At 34.6% G+C, this 20,405-nt stretch overlaps 1 protein-coding gene across 4 annotated transcripts in view; it reads left to right on the top strand.

Moving 5' to 3' along the window:
• etv1 (ETS variant 1) overlaps positions 1-20,405 on the top strand; it is a 33,357-nt gene that overhangs the window by 7,300 nt on the left and 5,652 nt on the right. For 2 of the 4 annotated variants that reach the window (XM_014468909.2, XM_023331306.1), the window contains 6 exons: positions 10,900-11,029; positions 12,260-12,436; positions 13,392-13,639; positions 19,696-19,767; positions 19,868-19,936; positions 20,023-20,192. In XM_014468909.2, coding sequence (XP_014324395.1) covers positions 10,900-11,029; positions 12,260-12,436; positions 13,392-13,639; positions 19,696-19,767; positions 19,868-19,936; positions 20,023-20,192 — 866 coding nt within the window. Of the gene's footprint in view, positions 1-5,877; positions 6,113-10,899; positions 11,030-12,259; positions 12,437-13,391; positions 13,640-19,695; positions 19,768-19,867; positions 19,937-20,022; positions 20,193-20,405 lie in introns of those variants that run through there. The other 2 variants (XM_023331307.1, XM_023331305.1) reach the window with 2 other exon arrangements.

The following is a 20,405-nucleotide window of genomic DNA, read 5'->3' as shown; positions in this document are numbered from 1 at the left end:
GCATTTCAAAGTCGTGTGTGTAAATTACCCAATGATGAGTTCAGAACCAGAGGTCACCAAAACTGTCCCGTTGTCCTTCAGAGGTAGCTGGGGTGGGCGGCCATGATGGCAGGAGGCTGCTGACCATCTGAATTGTCCTGTTGGCAAACCTGCCGCAGACTGGAGGGGCACTAACAGATGGCGGGGGGGTGAGGGCGCCGCGCGGGGCCGGGCGCTTGAGCAGGCATCCCAGCCGGCAGCGATCCCATATGGGTTTCACCGGTCCGAGAGACGGAGGCGCGGCCGCTGAGGTGGAGGTGGAGACACTGAACAGAATGAACTGGAAGGAAAGCGGCCATTTTGTTTGTAAAAATACCCAGTAGGTGTCTTTGTTGGTGACGTCCATAAACACTCAATGAGACTGAATAGTGCAGATTTTTTTATTCCACTGCAACAACACAAAATCTTACCAAGTATTTTTGGTCTAGTTTGTAATCTTAGTTCACTTGAAATAAGTCAAATTAAATTAAAAGTAACTTTTCTGCAAGATACAGGAGCTTGTTTTACAATTGCTTAATATTGACGAAAAGGTTCCAGTTCCTTTGGCAAATTACTTAACTTATAACAAGACATTTTTCCTATGTTATGAGTTAATTTATCTGCCAATAGAGCAAGTTCTTTATCATCAATATTAAGGAATTATTTACCTAAAACAAGCTTCTATATCTTGCTAAAAAGTTAATTATTTTTGTCTTATTTCAAGTGTAACAAGAAATTCGCACTAGAAACTAGGACAAAAATACTTGATAAGATTTTGTGGTTTTGCAGTGAAATCAAATGTATTTATTTTTTCAGTAATCCAACATTCAAATGATAGAACTGTGAGAAAATATATTCTAAAATACATAGAAAAGATAACTTTGCCCTCTGTTGATGTGGTTTAGCCATCCATATAAAGGCTTTAAATGTTTTGACTCAGTTAAAACTCACGTACCCGTTTTATGTCACGTATTTGAAAACCATTAGCAACAGTTTATTCGCTGTCCTGTCAATCTGTTCTTTATGACAGAACATGTCGACTCAAAACATTTTTTTGGTTTAGATTTAAAGTATGAATAAATATATTAGATTCCATAAATCCAAATGACAGCGACACATTTATTCTGAAAATATTCATGTTTGAATAAATACTTAATTAGCTGGCTAGCTACGTTTCTAGCTTGTTGCTAAAAATTATTAGCGTTTCTAAGGGGAAAATTTGTTTTACAGTATAAAAATACGATCTACTCATTAATTTTGTCTGAAATTTAGATTGTGACGGGATTGTTAAACATTTCTTTTGCTAGCTTGGTATGTGGCAAACTAGTAGCTAATGCTAATCATTTTTGCTAGTATGAAACATTAACATTAGAAAAATCTGTGTACTATTGATCGATACATAAAATAAATAAACTAGTGTTTAGTTTGTCTGAAAATATAAGATGAATATTTGGCTAGCTTGCTACGTGGCTAGCTACATACCGCATATGCAAATCAGTTAGCAATAGCAACGAACAAAGGAGTTTATAAAAGAACAAATAAACTCAAAGAACAAATGAGTTTATAAAAGTATTTTGTACAGCTTAGTTGATATAATTTTACACAATGTGATGTGTTTTATCATAAGAAGCATTAATTTAAATTTTGCTTTTGGATATTTGACAATAATGGTAAAACTCCAGTCTTTCGCAGTTTATTAGCCACCTTTTTCTTTAAAAGAATGTATAAAAATAACAATTAATAATTAACATTTCCATCACCTGAAAGTTTCGTCATACATGTTAATTTGGGAAACATCAGAATTGAAATCGAAGTATTATCTCACTTTAACCATTTTGGTTTGTTGTTGCCTATTGAAAGTCAAAAGCTAAATGGGGGTTTAATGTGTATGAATATTAAAAACAATATTCCTATGAAGTCCTGAAAATGGTCAACTTAAAATCAATGACCGGTGAACATGGTTTTAGACATAGAAAGCCACGTTAATCTGTTTCTTTGTGACAGACGAACTGAGTGATGAAAATGTTTAAATTGATAGAACAGCTATTGATACTTAAGTTTGGTTTCAACGTTTTTATAAGAAATAATGCCTGGCAATTACTGATTCTCATCAACAGTCATTAAGAAATTATGCACTTTTACTAATTTTTAAAAGGTTATCATTAAAGTTAGATAACTAAATATGGAATAAAATCCACAACAATTGGATTACAGTTTGGATATTTGTTCATATCAAGACGTCTTGATCAGAAATTTGACAATCAGTGATTTTTGTGATTTGTTCAACTGTTAAAAGAAAAAAATCATATTATCTCAAAATTAAACTGTTTTTTGATTTCTGTGAATGTCAAATATCACCTGGCTTTCTGTTGTTTGTATTTGTATCATATTTGACACATCAGCCTTTTTCAGTTAGTTAATGACCATCAAAAATAAGAATTAAAAAGAAATCACATTTAAACTGCGGTTACCACTTTTATAAGATTTCTTACTCTGGATTTTGCTTTTCTATAGAGAATGTGTAAATAAACGTACAAATAAACCAGTCAGATAAACAAATTTTGCTGGACGATAAATGGTTCCAGAAGATATTGCGATAAACGATAATATTGTTTTGAGACCATTTTGAAGTAATGTAAAGTTTATGCCGTAAATAATGAAAGAACACATTCTCAAAGGTCAATAAACTTTATTTTCTAATGAACATTTAACACTAAATATCCAAAATAAACAAACAAAACAACAGAAACAACTAAAGAATTCATTATAAACAAAATTGTCCTTCACAAAAAGGTATAGTTGAGACCAAAATAAAAGATTGCAGATCAGCTTAGAAAGAAAAAAAGAGGAAAAACTATAAGTCAAAATATAAATATAATTATTGAGCTTGATTTAATTTGTGATCAACTGAATTGATTGATTGATTGAACCAGTTTGCATTGGTGTAAATTGTAATAATGTCCTAAACGATCCAGTAAACTTTTGGTTCATTTTGTGTTTTTCCACCTTTAATTTCATGACCTTTGCATGTCGAACAAGCAGGACGGCCTTCCTCAATGTCAACTTTCTGCTCTCCGCCGATCAACCAGCATGCGAAGCAAAAGTGTCACAAAGCTGAAGGAGAATCGGGAGAAATTTCTTTGTCTCAAACTCCAACACAGATGCTTACCATTAGCATAACTTAGCAGGGAACGAAGGAGGAGAGGAGGTGTAAAATGAGGCCACACGTTGCCGGCACAAACGAGCCGCCATCATTTAACAGCAGAGCCGAGCGCCTGCAGCAGGTGAAAATGGAATGGGAGGTTTTTCACCGCTGCCAAAAGACCTGAACTTTTTTATGAATGGACCGGAGAAATATCTGCCAAACGTCGGCTCCGGTTCTGCCAAAATTCACAATTTGCTCCTAAGAGTTCACAGCAGTTTGGGCCAACAGATCCGTCACCATGAAGTGGTTGACTAAAACGAGCTCAGTAATTCCCGTCTCTCGTTTTTCCTCTTTGTGGCAGGTTCACTTGTGTTTTTATTTAAACATTCTCCACAGGAAAGCAAGATCCACGTTAAGAAATGTAGGTAGTTGTGAAAAATAAACAGTAAATCAATCAGTTCGATTAAAACAAGCTCAATAATTTCTATTTGCATCAATTAGAGTTTTTCTTTCTACCAAAACTGATCTTCACTTTGGTCCCTTTTTAACTCATTTTTCTTTGTTGTTTTGTTTATTTATTTTGGATGTTTTGTCAAACGTTTGTTAGAATTTAAAGTTTATTGATCTTTGAGAATGTGTTCCTGCATTATTTATGCCATTGTATTTCTTGAAAATGGTCTCAAAACAACAATATTATTGTTCATTAATATAATTACAATAATTTCTGGGACAATTTATTGTCCAGCATAATTTGTTTTTGCATTTATATTCAAACATTCTCTATAGAAAAGCAAAATCCAGATAAAGAAATGTAAATAGTTGTGAAAAATAATAAAAATGATAAAAGCTGTGTAAAGGAGATTTTATAACTCACACTTTTTATCTAACTATTAGAACATCAAGTTTATTTGGTAATGATGTTTACTTGCAATACTACCAATATATTTTACTATTATTACCAAATATTTAAAAGCAAAACATAAATGAATGCTTCTTATGATAAAAAAAATACATCAAATTGTGTAAAATGATATCTACTAATCAGTACAAAATACTGTTCAGAACAACATGAACTGGATCAAAGAGGCTTAAGGGTTTTTGACAATAAATGTTTTTAAAACCTGATTACTATCCACACAGCAAAGATCTGAGAAAACTAATAAATGTTTAAGAGAATGGCACAAAAACATTTGCATTAAAAATAGGCCTGATAATTGCTCTAACTACCTCTCTCCTTTCCATCTTGATTAATCAATATGTAGATAATGAGAGCAATCAAGCCATGATGGGCATGACATTCTGGACTAAAAAGGAAGTCTCTGCTTCAGTCAGAGGCGATGCCCTCGCTATTGATTTGTGTACCTTGGCACCCTGCTGACGAAATCTATTGTGACATTTCCATTTCTAATTTAAGACCCTGTGCTGCTGCACATGTGAAGCCATTGTTACGACCTGATGCGGCGCTCAGCCGAGTTTTTTCTCAGGGACTCTCACGCTTAAACTGAGTGACTTTGACCACTTAACTTTAATTAAATGAAGAAATTAGAAATAGAGTTTTGGCCCCTGCTGGGTTGGAAATTGCTAAATTGTTTATTTTTTGTGTTTGCTGCTCACGTCCTGTTTTGGGAAAATCCACTTATGGTTTCAACGTCTGCAGAGTTTGATACAATAAAAGCGTAAAATAAGCATTTCAGTGCTCAAATATAATGACAGACAAGATAAACGATCATATCAGAAGATTTTAGATCACAAAAAATATAAAACCTTATTAAATTTACATTGTTTTCTATTACTTTTTAAATTTCAGTACATACACTGCAAAAACACAAAATCTTACCAAGTATTTTTGGTCTAGTTTCTAGTGGAAAAATTACCATTTCTCAGTTCACTGGTAATAAAACAAAACTAACTTATGAGTAACTTTAGCAAAATACAGCAGCTTGTTTTGAGACAATAGTTTGTTAATATTGATGAAAAAGTTCTTGTTCCATTTATTTCATAATCAACGGGTGTTGCGCCGTTACCTAGCAACCCCAGCCAAGCCCAGCCCGTTACCTGGCAACCCAGTATTAGATACGTTGTTTCACTTGTAACATGGTAAAAATGTTTTGTTATAAGTGAAATAATCTGCATATGGAACTAGAACTTTTCTTTAATATTCAGGATTTTTCGCTTAAAACAAACTCCTATTTCTTACTGAAATTTAAATTAGTAGCTGTAAATTAGTTTTGTCTTATTTTAAGTGAGCGAAGATATTTGCAGTAGAAACTAGATCTAAAATACTAGAAATACTAGATTAATAATACTGCAGTGTTTAGATTTTTGCCGTTGTGTCTGAACTACATTATACTTACAAGGTATTTTATTTTATCAGTTGACTATCCTTTCATTTTGAATTATCATTTAAATTACAAACTCCTGTGTAATCTAAATATTTGTCTAACTTATTTTGTTTATTTGCTTTCATTTTTAATATCTTGTGTCACATTTACACATTGTTTGATCCATAGTATTAGAAATTACTTTATAGATTTCTTTTGGAGACATTTTGTTCATCTTCCTCAGTGGTAGTGCTTTAAAGTTTAGCTTCTGTGTTAGCAACTAGCACTGATGTCATTTAGCTGTTTAGCTTTTCTGTCATGACCTATAAAACAGATTTAATAGTTTTTTTATCTTTATGTAAATTAAACTGAGAGGATTATTTACTCCAGTTCAACTCACAACTTGTATTTTCCACCAAAACGACTAAAAGGTTTCTGTTATACAGATTAAAATCCTTTAAATGAGATTACAGACATGTCCAACATGTTTCCCTGAATGTTTGTAGCGTAGAATTGTGGGTCCCGTCCTTCCCCTCCTCCACCTGTTGCTGCACATTGCGGGTCAGCTGGCTGGGAGGAGCCTACTGCTTTTTCTATGTGTTGAAGAAAAGCAAATTCAGCAGCTGAGGTACATTTTTGGTCTCAATAAACAACCATACAGTCGTTGTGTGAAAATTAAAACTGAGTTAAATGTATATATATTTATTTTTCTCAAACCGTTAGGTGACTGAAAATAAACAAATTCTGACTTTTATATCAGACTCTTTCTCACAATTAGATTTCTTTTTTTTCCCAAGTGGCTGCAATCGTCTTCCGTATCGGTTGATAATCAAACCGATAACGATTTTAATCGTTACGATCGAAACTCAGATGTCATTCTGACTCTGTAACGTCTAAACGAGCACCGTCAAAAGGTCTCTCCTCAGGAAGTGTCTTTTTGACCTCCGATCGATGACCTGGAAAGGTCAGACCCCCAGCGAGGGCTGCGAACAACCCCTGGGGCCCGCCGGCATGCGGGGCCGTGCGGCTGGGCCCCCAGGCGTTCGGCGGACAGACCCCTGCACACGCAGCAGATGTCAGTCGGTGGAGAGAAAAACCCAAAACAGCTGCTGGATTTCAATGTTTGATCTGCAGATTCACTGACAGTTCATCAAGTTTTCATCTCTCTGTCTGCTCATGCATTCTGCACTGCAAAAACACAAAATATCACCAAGTGCTTTTGTCTAGTTTCCCTGTTTTTTTCCTAATATCCCAATTTAAAATCCACTGAAACCAAATTGCTTTTAGAAGTCACTTAATTAGTTAATTAACTCCACCTGTGTGCCAGCATAACACTGCAAAAACTCAAAGTCTCAGTCAGTTTTATCTTTACCAACTGAACCTTCCAGAATGTTCTCAATAATCAAACAAAATTATAAATTTTCTTCACTAAAATCTGTTAATGCTGAAAAAATACAAAATCTTACCAAGTATTTTCTGTTTAGTTTGTAGTTAAAATATCCTAGTGCACTTTAAATAAGACAAAACGAGCTTACAAGCAACTTTTCACCAACATATAGGAGATTATAAAGTCAATAATTCCTTAACATTGATAATTAAGTACTTATTACATTATAACATAGAATTCAATCAATCAATCAATCAGCTTTATTAATAACTCTGGGTAGATTTGGTTACAGTGTCAGCTTTGTTTCCAGGCAAGAAACTTTACATCGAAACAACAATAAATATAAATATTACATGATTCAAATTCCAACACTAATAAATATTAGAAACCATAAAAACAATAAAGAAATAAAAAAAGAGGATCTTTAAATACGGTATCCTTATTAGGACATTTTAAAAATATTAATAAAATAAAATAATATTAATACTATGCTAAGTTCAATTTTGGAAGCTTATGGCAACTGGAAACTGATTTTATAATTCTAGTTATTTTTACATTTTTGGATGAAATGTCTTCATCCAGATGGGAGGAGCCTGAACGGATGGAGGCAGGTAACCTCTGAACCTGCCTGGAATACCTGGATTATTTAGGATTAACTGGAAAAATGTTTTGTAATAAATAAAATAATCTGCTAATGGAATTAGTACTGTTAAGAAAATCAATATTAAGGATTTGTAACTTAAAACAAGCTCCTGAAAACTTTCTCTAAGTTAGTTTTGCTTTATTTCAGGTGTATTAAGATATTTATACTAAAACGTAGCGCAGGGGTGTCCAAAGTGTGGCTTGGGAGCCATTTGCGGCCCTCGGAACAATTCTGTGCGGCCCTGGATCACCGTTCAGGCTGTTGATGCAGATTTAAAAACATCAGGGACGTTTTCACTGATGCAAAACAAAACATTCATCTGGGTTTTTGCTTTGAATTTAATTTCTTTTAATAATAAAGATTAGTTAAAATATTTTAGGTTAGTGCATGGTTTGCTGTTTCTGGCAAACCATGTTTTAAATATACAATTTACATAAATCTGACTGCTTTAATGTGTGTTTAGTTTATTTAAGAAGTAAGAATAATAAAAGAAAATAGTTTGCTGTTAAAACTTTGTGGTTCTTTCAACTCGACATTTTTGACCCCCAGGCCAAAACGTTTGGACCATTGACGAAGACCGAAATACCAAAAACCGTTAGGATTCTGAATTTAATCTCAAAATACTAAAAAGATTCTTAGTATGACATAGTGTGTTTTAACGTGTGTTGTGTTTGCTTAAACTCGAGTCAGAATCAATTCCCTTTCTCAGAAATCTCAGTTTAATCTCAGAATTCTGAATTTAATCTCAAAATTCTGAATTTAATCTCAGATTTTTTTCTCTGCGGTCTCACTTTAATATCAAAATTGTGATTATTTTCAGAGAATTTTAACTTTAATCTCATATTTTGTTTCTCAGAATTCTGATCTTAATCTTAGAATTCTGAAATTTTTCTCATTATTTCAACTTTAATCTCAAAATGCTTGGTATGATTTTGTCTTTTTTTTTTAAGTGTGGGATCGGTTCAACTCAAGAGTCAGAACCGATCCCCTTCCTCATAGTTCTGAATTTAATCTCAAAATTTTAATTATTTTCTGAGAATTCTGGGGTTTAATCTCAGATTATTTTCTTGAATTATGTTTAATCTCAGATCTCTTTACTTTACTCTTTTATTCTGTCTTTACTATCAGAATTCTGACTTTTTATTATAATTTTGACATTAATCTCAAAATACCAAAAATACTTGGTATGATTTTGTTTTGTTTTTTTTGCAACGTGTTGCGTTTGCTTTCAACTAAAGAGTCAGAACTGAACCTCTTTCTCATAATTCTGAGTTTAATCTCAGAATTTTGACTTTCTTTTCTCATAATTATGACTTTAACCTCAAAATACCAAAATACTTGGTATGATTTGTGTTATTTTTTGAAGAGTCCTTCATTTTTGCTCTCAACTCCAGAGTCAGAACCGATCCCCTGTCAGCGCAGCGTGGGCCGACTCGCAGCGAGACGCCGATCGGCCAGGCAACCCGAGCCCGGCTTCATTCTGACCGACCGACTGGGCTTTCCTTCAGAGACGCAGTCGATTAGATTAGCGTTGATCACGACTCGAGATGATGGGATGTTAATCAGGACTGATCAGGCACTTAACAGCCTCTCAGATGGACCGGGCTCACGGTGGGGGCTGCAGGCCCCCCGGCCCCGCCCGGCCCGTCGGATCAATGCGCCCGTTGTTGTCGTCTGGAACGTATTGACAGCCTGCTGAAAGCAGATAAAGTATTTACAGGAGCCCGTTTTATGATTGTCATATTTCACCAGCAGAGCCCCCACCAGGAAAAACAAATGAGATTTGAAGTGAGCTGTTTGTGTCAGTGACGGCCTGAGACGTCAAAATGGAGGACAGATGGAGTCGGTGTTGGTGTATTTCACTGCAAAAACACAAAATCTTACCTTTCGACGCACAAAATAAGACAAAACTAACTCAAAAGTATCGTTTTATTTATTTCCCAATAACGGTCTGATACAGACGTAAACACAGGTCCAACTTTGTCCCAGTTCATTGACATTTTATTCATACAAACCTTCATTTTAGACATTTAACCTGCGATAAGTATAGATGTTGTTTAAATCTGGAGACGACCGATGTCCGAGTCAAACTTATTTATATATCACTTTAACAATAAATTACCGTAAATTGGTGAAAAGATGTTTATTTTTCTGATGAAGGAAAAAGAAAACAAAAATACATTTCTCTCAGATAAACATTTATCCCATTAAGAAAGGCTACACTGTAAAAAAAAAAAAATCTGTAAAATTTACTGGCAGCTGTCATGACTGTTGGTATTTTACCATAAATTTTACAGATTCTTTTTTGCAGTGTAATATTCATCAAATACGTCCATGAACATAATTAGGGTGAGAATAACGACAATAGACATAGGAAAAATTAAAATGAAAGTAACAGTAATACCAATTGTACAAAATAAATTGAAAAGATATATAAGTAAATACAGGTGTTTCAATATGGATCCATTTAGATCGAAATTAAAGTTGTTTTTTTCATAATTAAATCTTAATTTAATTCTGTCTTTCCAGTCCGTAATACTGGGAGTTTATGGGTTTTTTTACAATCATAATTAAGACTTTAATCAAGAATTTATTGTCTTTGTTTTAGGTCAATAGTTATTTAATATTGATTAAAAAGTTCTGGTTCCATTGGCAGATAAATTTACTTGTAGCAAGATATTTTTCCTGTGTTATAAGTGAAATATTCTACCAGTGGAACTTTAACTTTTTCACCAATGTTAAGGAATTATTTACTTAAAATAAGCTCCTACATCTTGCTGATGAGTTACTTTTACATGAGTTTTGTCTTAATCAGATATTTGCACTAGAATCTAGAAAAATAACGTAATAATTGTTTGTTTTTGTTTTGTTCTGTGTGTAAATTACACTGCAAAAACACAAAATCTTACCAAGTAATTTAGGTCTAGTTTCCTGTGCAAATAAGACAAAACTAACTTACTAGTAACTTTTTTGTAAGGTGTAGAAGCTTGTTCTAAGTAAATAATTCCTTAATATTGATGAAAAAGTGCTAGTTCTATTGGCAGATTATTTAGCTTCTAACAATAAATTTTTCCCATGTTTGAAGTTATTTTATCTGCCAATAGAACAAAAACTTTTTCCATCAATATTAAAGAATTATTTAGTTAAAACAAGCTTCTATATCTTGCTGAAAAGTTACTTTTAAGTTCATTTGTCTTATTTTAAATGAAACAAGATATCTGCACTAGAAACTAGGCCAAACTTAGTTGGCAAGATCTTGTGTTTTTGCAGTGCATGAGTTTATTTTTCCTTAGAGATGTACCTTTAATATTAAAGTTGATGTGAAATGTGTCATTGGACCCCGGGGTGATTCAGGTGTGTTTGTCTCTTTGTCTCGGCGCTGCAGTGGCTTTCCACGGACTGCAGCTGAAGATCAAGCGGGAGCTGCACAGCCCGTGCTCAGAGCTGAGCTCCAACTGCAGTCAGGAGCGGCCCTTCAAGCTCCAGTATGGAGAGAAGTGTCCGTACAGCATCAGGTGGCCTGCCGCGCGCTTCACCGGGCCCGGTTAAAACATGGCCGACGCTTCATCTGAAGGGCTGTGCACAAGACGCTGAGATGAAAACCGTTACTAACATGGAGGAGTGTTCATGGATGTTTGTGACTGCTGTTATGAATATTTACCAACTGTTATTTGGTAAACAAACCAAATACTAACACTTTATTTAGTAAAATTACCAAATAAAGAGTTATTATTTGGTGAATAATGACACTCGTAATGCAGAGTTTACACTTTTAATTAACTTTTAATCAGAGTTGGGTAGTAATGACAATAAATCAGTTACTCGTATGATACATTAAGATTAGCTCAATAATTTCCATTTGCATGTTTTTCTCTGTTTCTACCTAAATATTTTTGACTGACGTCTTCAGTCTGATGTTTCGGTCTGAACTAGAAAATTTTGTTTACAGAAACTTCATGATTCATTTTAGTTGTTGTTTCTGCTGTTTTGTTTATTTATTTCGGATATTTAAATTGGGTTAAATGTTCATTAGAATTTGAAGTTTTGTTCTTGCGTTATTACCGCTATATTACCTGAAAATGGTCACAAAACAACAACATTATCATTTATTGCGATAATTTCTGAGATTATTTATCATCCAGCAAAATTTTTTATCACGACAGACTTAGTGATAAATAGTTACATTTAATCAATTACATTTGAATAACTTTTAAAAAATATATATATAAATATATATTTCTTTTGCTTGATTTTGTTGGAGGGGTTTTTGTTACTTCTATAAACTATTGTTATTTTTGTCTTTAAAATACCAACATTTTCACTTAACTTTCCATTTTAGTCGTCTAATGATGTAATTTTTATATATTAAATGATTGATAGTTTGATCAGACTTTATACAAAATACTTTTTTACTCTGAGTAATTTCTTGGATGGCTACTATTTACCTGAGTACAATGTTTGGGTACTCTGCCCACCTTTGATTTTAATGCATTTTTTAATGCAACTTTGCATTAAAGGTGTCATTATTTACTGATTGACACTTCATGGCAACCGTCATATACGTTCATAAAAACTCCTTCATGTTTATAAAAAGGTGTTATATCTTTTGCACATCTTTTCAAATAAAGTGTCACCAAAACATGTATTGTTGTAACTTACCCAGCTTGGCTACATTAACCTATTTCAACTCATTTGTGTCGCTCTAGACTCAGTACCCTGACATCTGGATTGTTTTGTTGCCGCAGTGCCTATGAGCAGAAGCACCACACAGGAATGAAGCCCTCCAGCCCAGTGACGCCCCCCTGCAGCACCCCGGTGTCCCCCCTTCACCATGGCTCGCCCACACCCAAACCGGACCGGACTTACGCCCACATCCCGCCCTCGCAGCCTCTCCCGGACAGCGCCTACTCCATGGACCACAGGTACCGCCGCAACGTCACCATTAACTCACTGGTTGCCCTGACAACTGACTGTAATGGTGCCAGTGTGTTTATGAATTTATTAATTGGCCAGAGGGGAAAACAACTTTGGCAGAACATTATTTTACTATTAACACTAGTTAATAGCAAAACACACAAATTTAGGAAGTATTTGTTTTCTAGTTTCTACTGCAAATATGTTACTACACTTGAATTAAGACAAAACTAACATAAAAGTAACTTATCAGGAAAATATAGAACCTTGTGTTATGTAAATAATTCCTTGGTTTTCATGAAAACGTACTAGCTCCATTAATTGCGCCGTTGCCTAGCAACCCCAGCCAAGCCCAGGCCGTTACCTAGCATCCCAGTATTAATTCCATTGGCAGATTATTTCACTTATAACATGGTGACGTTGTCTTGTTGTAAGTGAAATAATCTGACTGTGAAACTATTTTTCGTCAATATTAAGGAACCTGTTAAGATTCTGTGTTTTTGAAGTGTAAAAAGATACTTTAAAAAGAAGCCCTTAAAAATGGGAGCATTTTGGAGTTGCTCTGTACTTTCACTGAGATTTTTGCTTTTACAAACTTTCATTCCTGCCTTTCTGAGGGAAAAATTTGCTGTTTTTGGTCAAACTTCTAGCAGCATCTTCAGTCAGAGGCTTCTTCAAATTTGCTGCATTACAGCCACATATCCATGCAATAGGCAGCTACAGGACATCTTTCCTGCCAACAGCCATCACTATCACTAAGAATATGAGTTAATTTGGGTTTAGTATCTTTGAATTTGAGTACTTTTGGCTTTCTTACCCCCCTACAACTTAACAGTGTTGAAAAATACCTAAAATAATTAATTGCTTATAGAAAAAGTGTTATTTTCCTTTCTCTTTTATTATTTCTCCCATTTCCTTATTCTATTATTGTGTGCCTAATGTGTCTGGTGACTGCTTTTCCAGATTTCGACGTCAGCTCTCTGAGCCGTGTCACTCGTTTCCCTCCCCGCCGACGATGGCCCGGGACAGCCGGCCCATCTACCACCGGCAGCTGTCGGAGCCCAGCATCCCCTTCCCCCCTCAAGGCTTCAAGCAGGAGTACCCGGACCCCCTGTTCGAACACCCGGCCATGATGGGAGCGCCGCTGCCCCACGCCTACCCAGCCAGCATGATGATCAAGCAGGAGCCCAGGGACTTCACCTACGACTCAGGTGAGAGGCGAGAACAAGTTAACGATTTGATTTCACTTTTTTCACCTGCAGAAGATTCATTTTAGCGGTGAGAGGTAATAAGCAATAAATCAATTGATCAATTAATTTGCGTTTCTCATTGTTTGTGTAATTCAGTTAGTTTTTATTAGTTCTTTGAGTGTGTGTTTGCTGGTTTTTAAATGTTAAATGTTTAGTTTCAGATTAGTTTTTATTTAGTTATAGTGGTAGTTTCAGTTTTTCACACGTAAGTTGATTTAAAGGTGCAGATTTCAAAAAGGTTAAAACAATTTTATTTGGACATTATTATGTCATCACCTTTACGTTACTTGAAAATGGTCTTTAAAAAACAAATTTTATTGTTTATCGCAATAACTTTTGGGACAATTGATCATCCAGCAAGATTTGTTATCATGACAGGTTCAGTGAGAGGGAAGAAATTGACTAAATATTTTTGTATTTTTGTTTAAATAAATGAATTAGTAATAAATAATTAAGGGTAATTAATGGGGAGAAACTATAGCTAACTGGAATTACATTGAGTGTTTATTAAAGTAACTACTAACATGTTGAAATTGGCATAATATCCTTTGTTTTTGTTCATGAATCTATTTATTAGAATTTCAAACTGATGTGAAAAAGATTTTTTTCTTCCCCTCACACAAACAGTTTACTTCAGCTGTCGGCAAATTACGGCGCTAACGCCAGTCTGTCAAATGGTGACAGCGAACGTTGTGATAAAACACCAGTCAGCTGGTTGATCAGCGATAATTGAAAACATTTTTAAAATGCTATCTTGTGTTGAGTATTGATTTCCCAATGCATAATCACAATACAATTAGGCCTGTCACAATAACAGATTGTGCTGGATGATAAATTGTCCCAGAAGTTATCGCGATAAACGATACTATTGTTGTTTTTAGAGCGTTTCCAGGTAATTTAATGGCATAATAATGGAAGAATCCATCCTCAAAGATCAATAAACATTTAACACTGGAGCTGGAAGACATTTTAAATATCCAAAATAAATAAAGGAAACAACCAAAACAGCAAATAAAATTAATTATGAAGTCTCTGCAAAGAAAATTAGTTGAGACCAAGTGACCAGTGAAGAATTTTATCATTCGGTTTTTGGTAAAAAGAGACAATAAATCATGCAAATTTAAATTATTGAGCTCATTTTAATTTATCGATTAATTGATTTATTACCTAAATCCAATACCAATAGTTTGATCGTTTCAATTTTGCACCTATAAATCAACCAAAGTATGAAAAAACTAAAATCACTACTGTAACTACTAAAAACTAAACTAAACATTTAACATTTTAAAAACTAACTGAATTAGACAAACAAAACAAATGAAACCTTTAATGAAACCCAAAAGCTGTCCTAACCCTGCTGAGAGGAGACGTTATGAGAGGGGGCGTCGTCTATTGAGTTTGCCTGCTATTACAGTAGAGGCGGGGTTCTGGTCGGGGTCCGCGTTGTTCACCACTTCCTGTAGAGCTTTAATGGAGAAAAGGAAAGAAGATTCTTTGGTTGGTTTCAGAAGGGTTGGTTTCAGTCCTCCCACTCATGTTAGCTCCTTCTGGTTGGACACTAAAGGGAGCTGGTCAGGAGGCGGCACCACACCATGAATGAACATCTGCTGGACCGTTGGGTTCATTCACAAGGAGAGACAGAGCTGTGTCCAGTCAGGAGAAAAAAACATCGATGAGATGAGTTCAAGAAAAGAAACTCATATCTTCTCTGCTGCGACTCCATCTGTGTGTCGACCAGCCGCAGTAGCTGTTTTTCTTTTTATTGAAAAACCAGATAACTGTGAATTCTTGGTGTTTTCTCGCTCCTCGGTACAATAGATGCGCTCACCAGGTTTCACAACTGTGTGGCTTCTAAATACCAATTAACACCACTGGATAATGCCAGAAGAAACACATGGCTGCTCTGCTAAGACGTCCTACGTCTCGACAGACACTCTCTTAGTAGCTACTTGGTTGTTTCTGGCCCGTTGTCAGCGCTGTTATTCTCACAATCAACTGATCTGAATCTTTTAATCAATTATTTTTCTTAAATTTAACAACATAATGAAAGAAGTCTGGATCACATATAAAAACTTAAAAAACAAACAAAAACATTAAATAATAATTAGAGATGAACCGATCTGATATTAATATCTGTATCGGTTCTGATATTGACAATGTGCCCGATCTATGCAGTGACGTCATTCTTTATTATTTATTTTACATTATCTTTAGGATTTCTAATTACACTCTCTGAACCATTTGAAAGAAGATTTATTTTTAGACGTTTGACCAATTGTTTATGTGAGTTTCACTCGCTTTATTGAACAAATTAAAGTTGTTTTTACAAGTTTCACCAGGTTTGTGAAGCTATTGGTGAGTTTAATTGAGGTGTACTGGTGTAGAGTTAACAAATTCAGAATATTTATGTCTTTGTTTTAAAAAAAGGAAACATTTTAAATCAATGCAGCAATGTTTTTCTGTATCGGATCAGTTCTGGTCAATACTAAACCTCAGATATCTGTATCGGTATCAGAAATTTTAAAAGTGGATCGGTGCATTCCTACTTACTAAAGTACCTAAAATTACCTAAAACTACAGATCTCCATCTGCTAGAGATGCTAATTTTTTAATGTTGGTTCTGATTTTTAGGGTCACGATTCAAATCTTGATCCAGAAAATATTTTTCAATCAAAAACCAATTGTTCTATTCTAGCAGTTTACAGATTCTGTTTAAATTAAAAAAGGAAAATAAACTGTATTTAAAGAAAAATAGGTTGTGCATAAAATGAAATTAAATTACTAGTATTAGGTTAGTTTAGCCGCCTGCCTTTTTCTTAAATTAAAAAAATACCAAACAATTTTTTTTCAAACAAATTTTTGAAAAGAAGAAAAAAAGCAATCAGAACAGAGAAAACATGTGCACACATAACCAAGAACAAAATAATTTATTTACTACTACTTACCACACTTATTTAATCCTACTTCTTATCTCAGTTTAATTAAATATATAACTTACTGACTCAATAATTATCAAAACTTTGTAATTAAAACCTTGTTATAATGTTAGTGTGCCTGTTCAATACACTGAGCTAAAAAGCAAATAAATTGTATTACATAAAGAAATGTTTAAAAATACCCACCCTGGGTGATTGGACCCAGGGTGGGTCCAATATGCATTATTGATAGCGATAGCGATATGCAAATGAAGCAGTAAGAACAAAACTTAAACATATTTTTAAATCAATTTTTGAGCAATTTGAATCAATTCCCAGGACTACAAATTGCTAGATTTCCCAACAACTTTCTACATTCCTTTTACTTTGTAAATGGTAAAAACAATAAAAAAAACTTGTAATAGTACAGTCAAACAACATCAAACATCACATGATGAATAAAAATAAACCCATTGAAAGCGTAATTTTGGTGTAAAAACGTCTCCAGCTGCAGTGCAGAGGCAGGATGGAGGATGAGGGTGTGTTTATTAGCAGCCGCCGTTCAGCATGTTGACAGCAGCAGGCCTGTCGGAGAGGATGGGAGGGGAATTGTAATTTCATTAGCAGCAATTTCCTCTACAGGCCCATTACTTTGATGGAGCTCAGAGAAATGTTTATGGGCCTAAATGAAGGGCCTCAGTGCGTTTATTGAACATTCGCTCTGCTGCATGTTCGGCTGCTTTCTTCAGCGCAGCAACTTTAGAAAATGGATAAAACATTTTGAAAGTGTTTGATACAGAAATATTTTGTGATTACATTGTTGTCGTTTGGAACATTTGATTTTTGTTGAAGATATCAAATATAACATTTCTGATTTTTTTTTCATGCTCGGCTTTTATTTTACTACGTATTAAAAGTGTGTTTGAAACTTAAACAACAGCTTCACTGCAAAAACACAAAAGTTTACCAAATGTTTTTGGTCTAGTTTCTGCTGCAAACATCTTTTTCTTGAAATAAGACCAAATTAACTCACAAGTAGCTTTTCAGCAAGAAGTAGGAGCTTGTCTTTAGTAATATTGATGAAAACGTACTATTTCCACTGACAGATTACTTCACTTATAACATTTTTCCTGTGTTTTTTATCGATATTAAGGAATTATTGACTTAAAATAAGCTCATATTTCTTTTTGAAAAGTTACTTGTAAGTTAGTTTTGTCTTATTTCAAGTGTACTAATATGTTTGCACAAGAAACTAGAAAAATACTACTAATATACTAAATATTAAATGCAAAGATATATTGTGTTATATCCCAGTTATTGCTAATAAAATATTTGGATTTCTAAGTTTTGTTATATTTTCCTTCTCATGTTGAAAGCAGGAGCATTAAAGTTACTGATTAGGTAAATTTTTATTATTAATGTAGATCAGAGGAGCCGTAGTTTACAGCTTCAGCTAACATGTGAGTGTTTCACTATTCACTATTTAGCCTTTTGGCATTTATTTCAAATCACTAAAATACATTGAAAACATGGTTTTGGTTTGGAAACTAAAGATGGTCATGGGTATTTGTGAAACATTTTACAAAGTTTGTTCTGAAAAGATAAGTCTTAAGCAAATGTAAAAGTCAAAATGTTCCCATTTGTTAGTATATTTGCTTCCTTATCTTGTGTGGATGGATAAAAGAAGAATTCATTGTTATCAGGTTGTCTCTACTAAATAGAGATACAATACATCGCAATAGATAAATACACTGTTTTGTTTGCTTTTGATGTCAAATATGCTAAGATAAGACCAGTTTAAATGAAAATGCTGCTTTAATTTTGTGGTTTTATATATAAAAAGGATAATTATAAGTAATTTCTATGTAGTCATTTACCTTGAAACATTCTTTAACTTTTCTGGGTTTGATGTGTAATAACTAGAACATTATTGCAACAGTGCAATGTTTATCTTGGACCAGTTTTTGAATATTTTCTCAATAGGACAGTGAAATAATAAATGTGTTAAACTGGATAAATAAAAATTTAATCTATCCATGTTATGTAATGGTAGATTTAACTAACTTCAGCTTCAGCTAGTGTAGCGCCTTAGCTAACTTGCTGCATCAGGAAAATACAGAATATAATACAATGTGATCTGATAGCTTATTTTGTCCAAATAAGATTGTGGAATGGCATTTATAATAAATTAATGAGTAATTTCACACAGTTTTTTTTTTTTTTTTTGAATCACTGTGTTGCTACGTTAGCTTTGGCAAAAGAAGTGCTAAAATAATTTTCTGTAAAAGAAATAAACTAACTTCTATTAATCAAATTTGATTAAACTGGTTAGAAATAGTTTTAGAATAATAAACATTAATTATATTTAGCTTTCAAATAAAATGGCCACTCATGGTCTGGTGAGTTAGCTGTTAGCTCAAACTTTAGCTCATCTGCTACCATAGTACGATGTTTTGTAAAATCCGACCTTTCACCAGGTCATCTTGCTTTTTTTGTTCTTTAAATGGGGTGGAGGTGTTTGTGAGAGTCAAATATGAAAAAATGATATCAAATGATTTTCAGAAGGTATGTGACCAACAAATATCATATTAGCTTTAGCTTACATGGTACAATTGTTGTTAAAGAAAGAAACACCTGCAGTCCTGATAAGTGGTTATAAAGTAAAACGTGGAAACAATATCAGAAAGCAGCTGACGATGTGAAGTGGCTTTTCTTCAACCATTTTCTTCGGTTAATGTCCGCCATTGCACAGGTTTCGTTTAGTAAAAAACAGACGCTAGCACCAGCAGGTTTGTTCCAAATAAAATAAAACTGTAGCGGCATTTTCTGTCCCCACGTTATGAAAACCTTACATCATATCAACACGTGTTTGGATATTGTGTGATGAACCAGTGGAGAGGCCCAGGGCCAGCATTCACAGGGAGATACAGTTCGCTCGCCTGTGGCTGCAAGGCGTTACAATGCCGCTGCTGGAGGGCATTTTCTTTAATCAGTGCCGCTGGTGCATTGATGGAACAGGCTGCTCTCAGAAAGCTGAGATCGTGTTCTTATTGCAGCCTTTGGGCCCTTTAACACCCGCTCTTGTTCTTGCCTGGCTTTCAGCAGAAGTGCCTAGCTGCCATTCTGTCTACTTACGGCAAGACGGCTATCTGGCTCACACTAACAGGACTGAAGGTACTAACAAAGACGCCTGCTGATGTCGTAATGCTGCTTCATGTGACGTTTCCCCTCTCAATGTTACATTAAATTGATCTAATATCTGTTTTTATTTAAGGTTGTATGTTTGACAAAGTGGTGAGGCACTTCTACGACGACACCTGCGTCGTACCTGAAAAAGTCGAAGGTGAGTCAGTGGACATTTCTTAGCATATCTGATCTGTTTTTAGTGTTAAGGTGTGTAAAATGGTGAATTTATTCTGTTTTCCGTAGGTGACATCAAGCAGGAGGCGGCCCTGTACCGCGAGGGCCCGTCCTATCAGCGCCGAGGCTCGCTGCAGCTCTGGCAGTTCCTGGTGGCTCTTCTGGACGATCCGTCCAACTCACACTTCATCGCCTGGACCGGCCGTGGCATGGAGTTCAAACTCATCGAGCCAGAAGAGGTAAAAACCTCAGAAATACTAAATATTTATGTTATATTTGATAGGAAATGGTTTCTTCATAAGGTTTTTAGTAGATTTTACTAAACATTATGGTTGAAAACTGAGATTTTTGCCACTAATATTTATTTACTCCTTGTGACAGGAAGCACACTTTGCTCTGATTTAGGCCTGAAATGATTAATTTTGATTATTGAAATAATCATCAACTAATTT

Source organism: Xiphophorus maculatus, chromosome 3 (genome assembly GCF_002775205.1).
Source record: "Xiphophorus maculatus strain JP 163 A chromosome 3, X_maculatus-5.0-male, whole genome shotgun sequence".
Classification (NCBI taxonomy): domain Eukaryota; kingdom Metazoa; phylum Chordata; class Actinopteri; order Cyprinodontiformes; family Poeciliidae; genus Xiphophorus; species Xiphophorus maculatus.
This window is presented reverse-complemented; position numbering and strand designations above follow the sequence as displayed.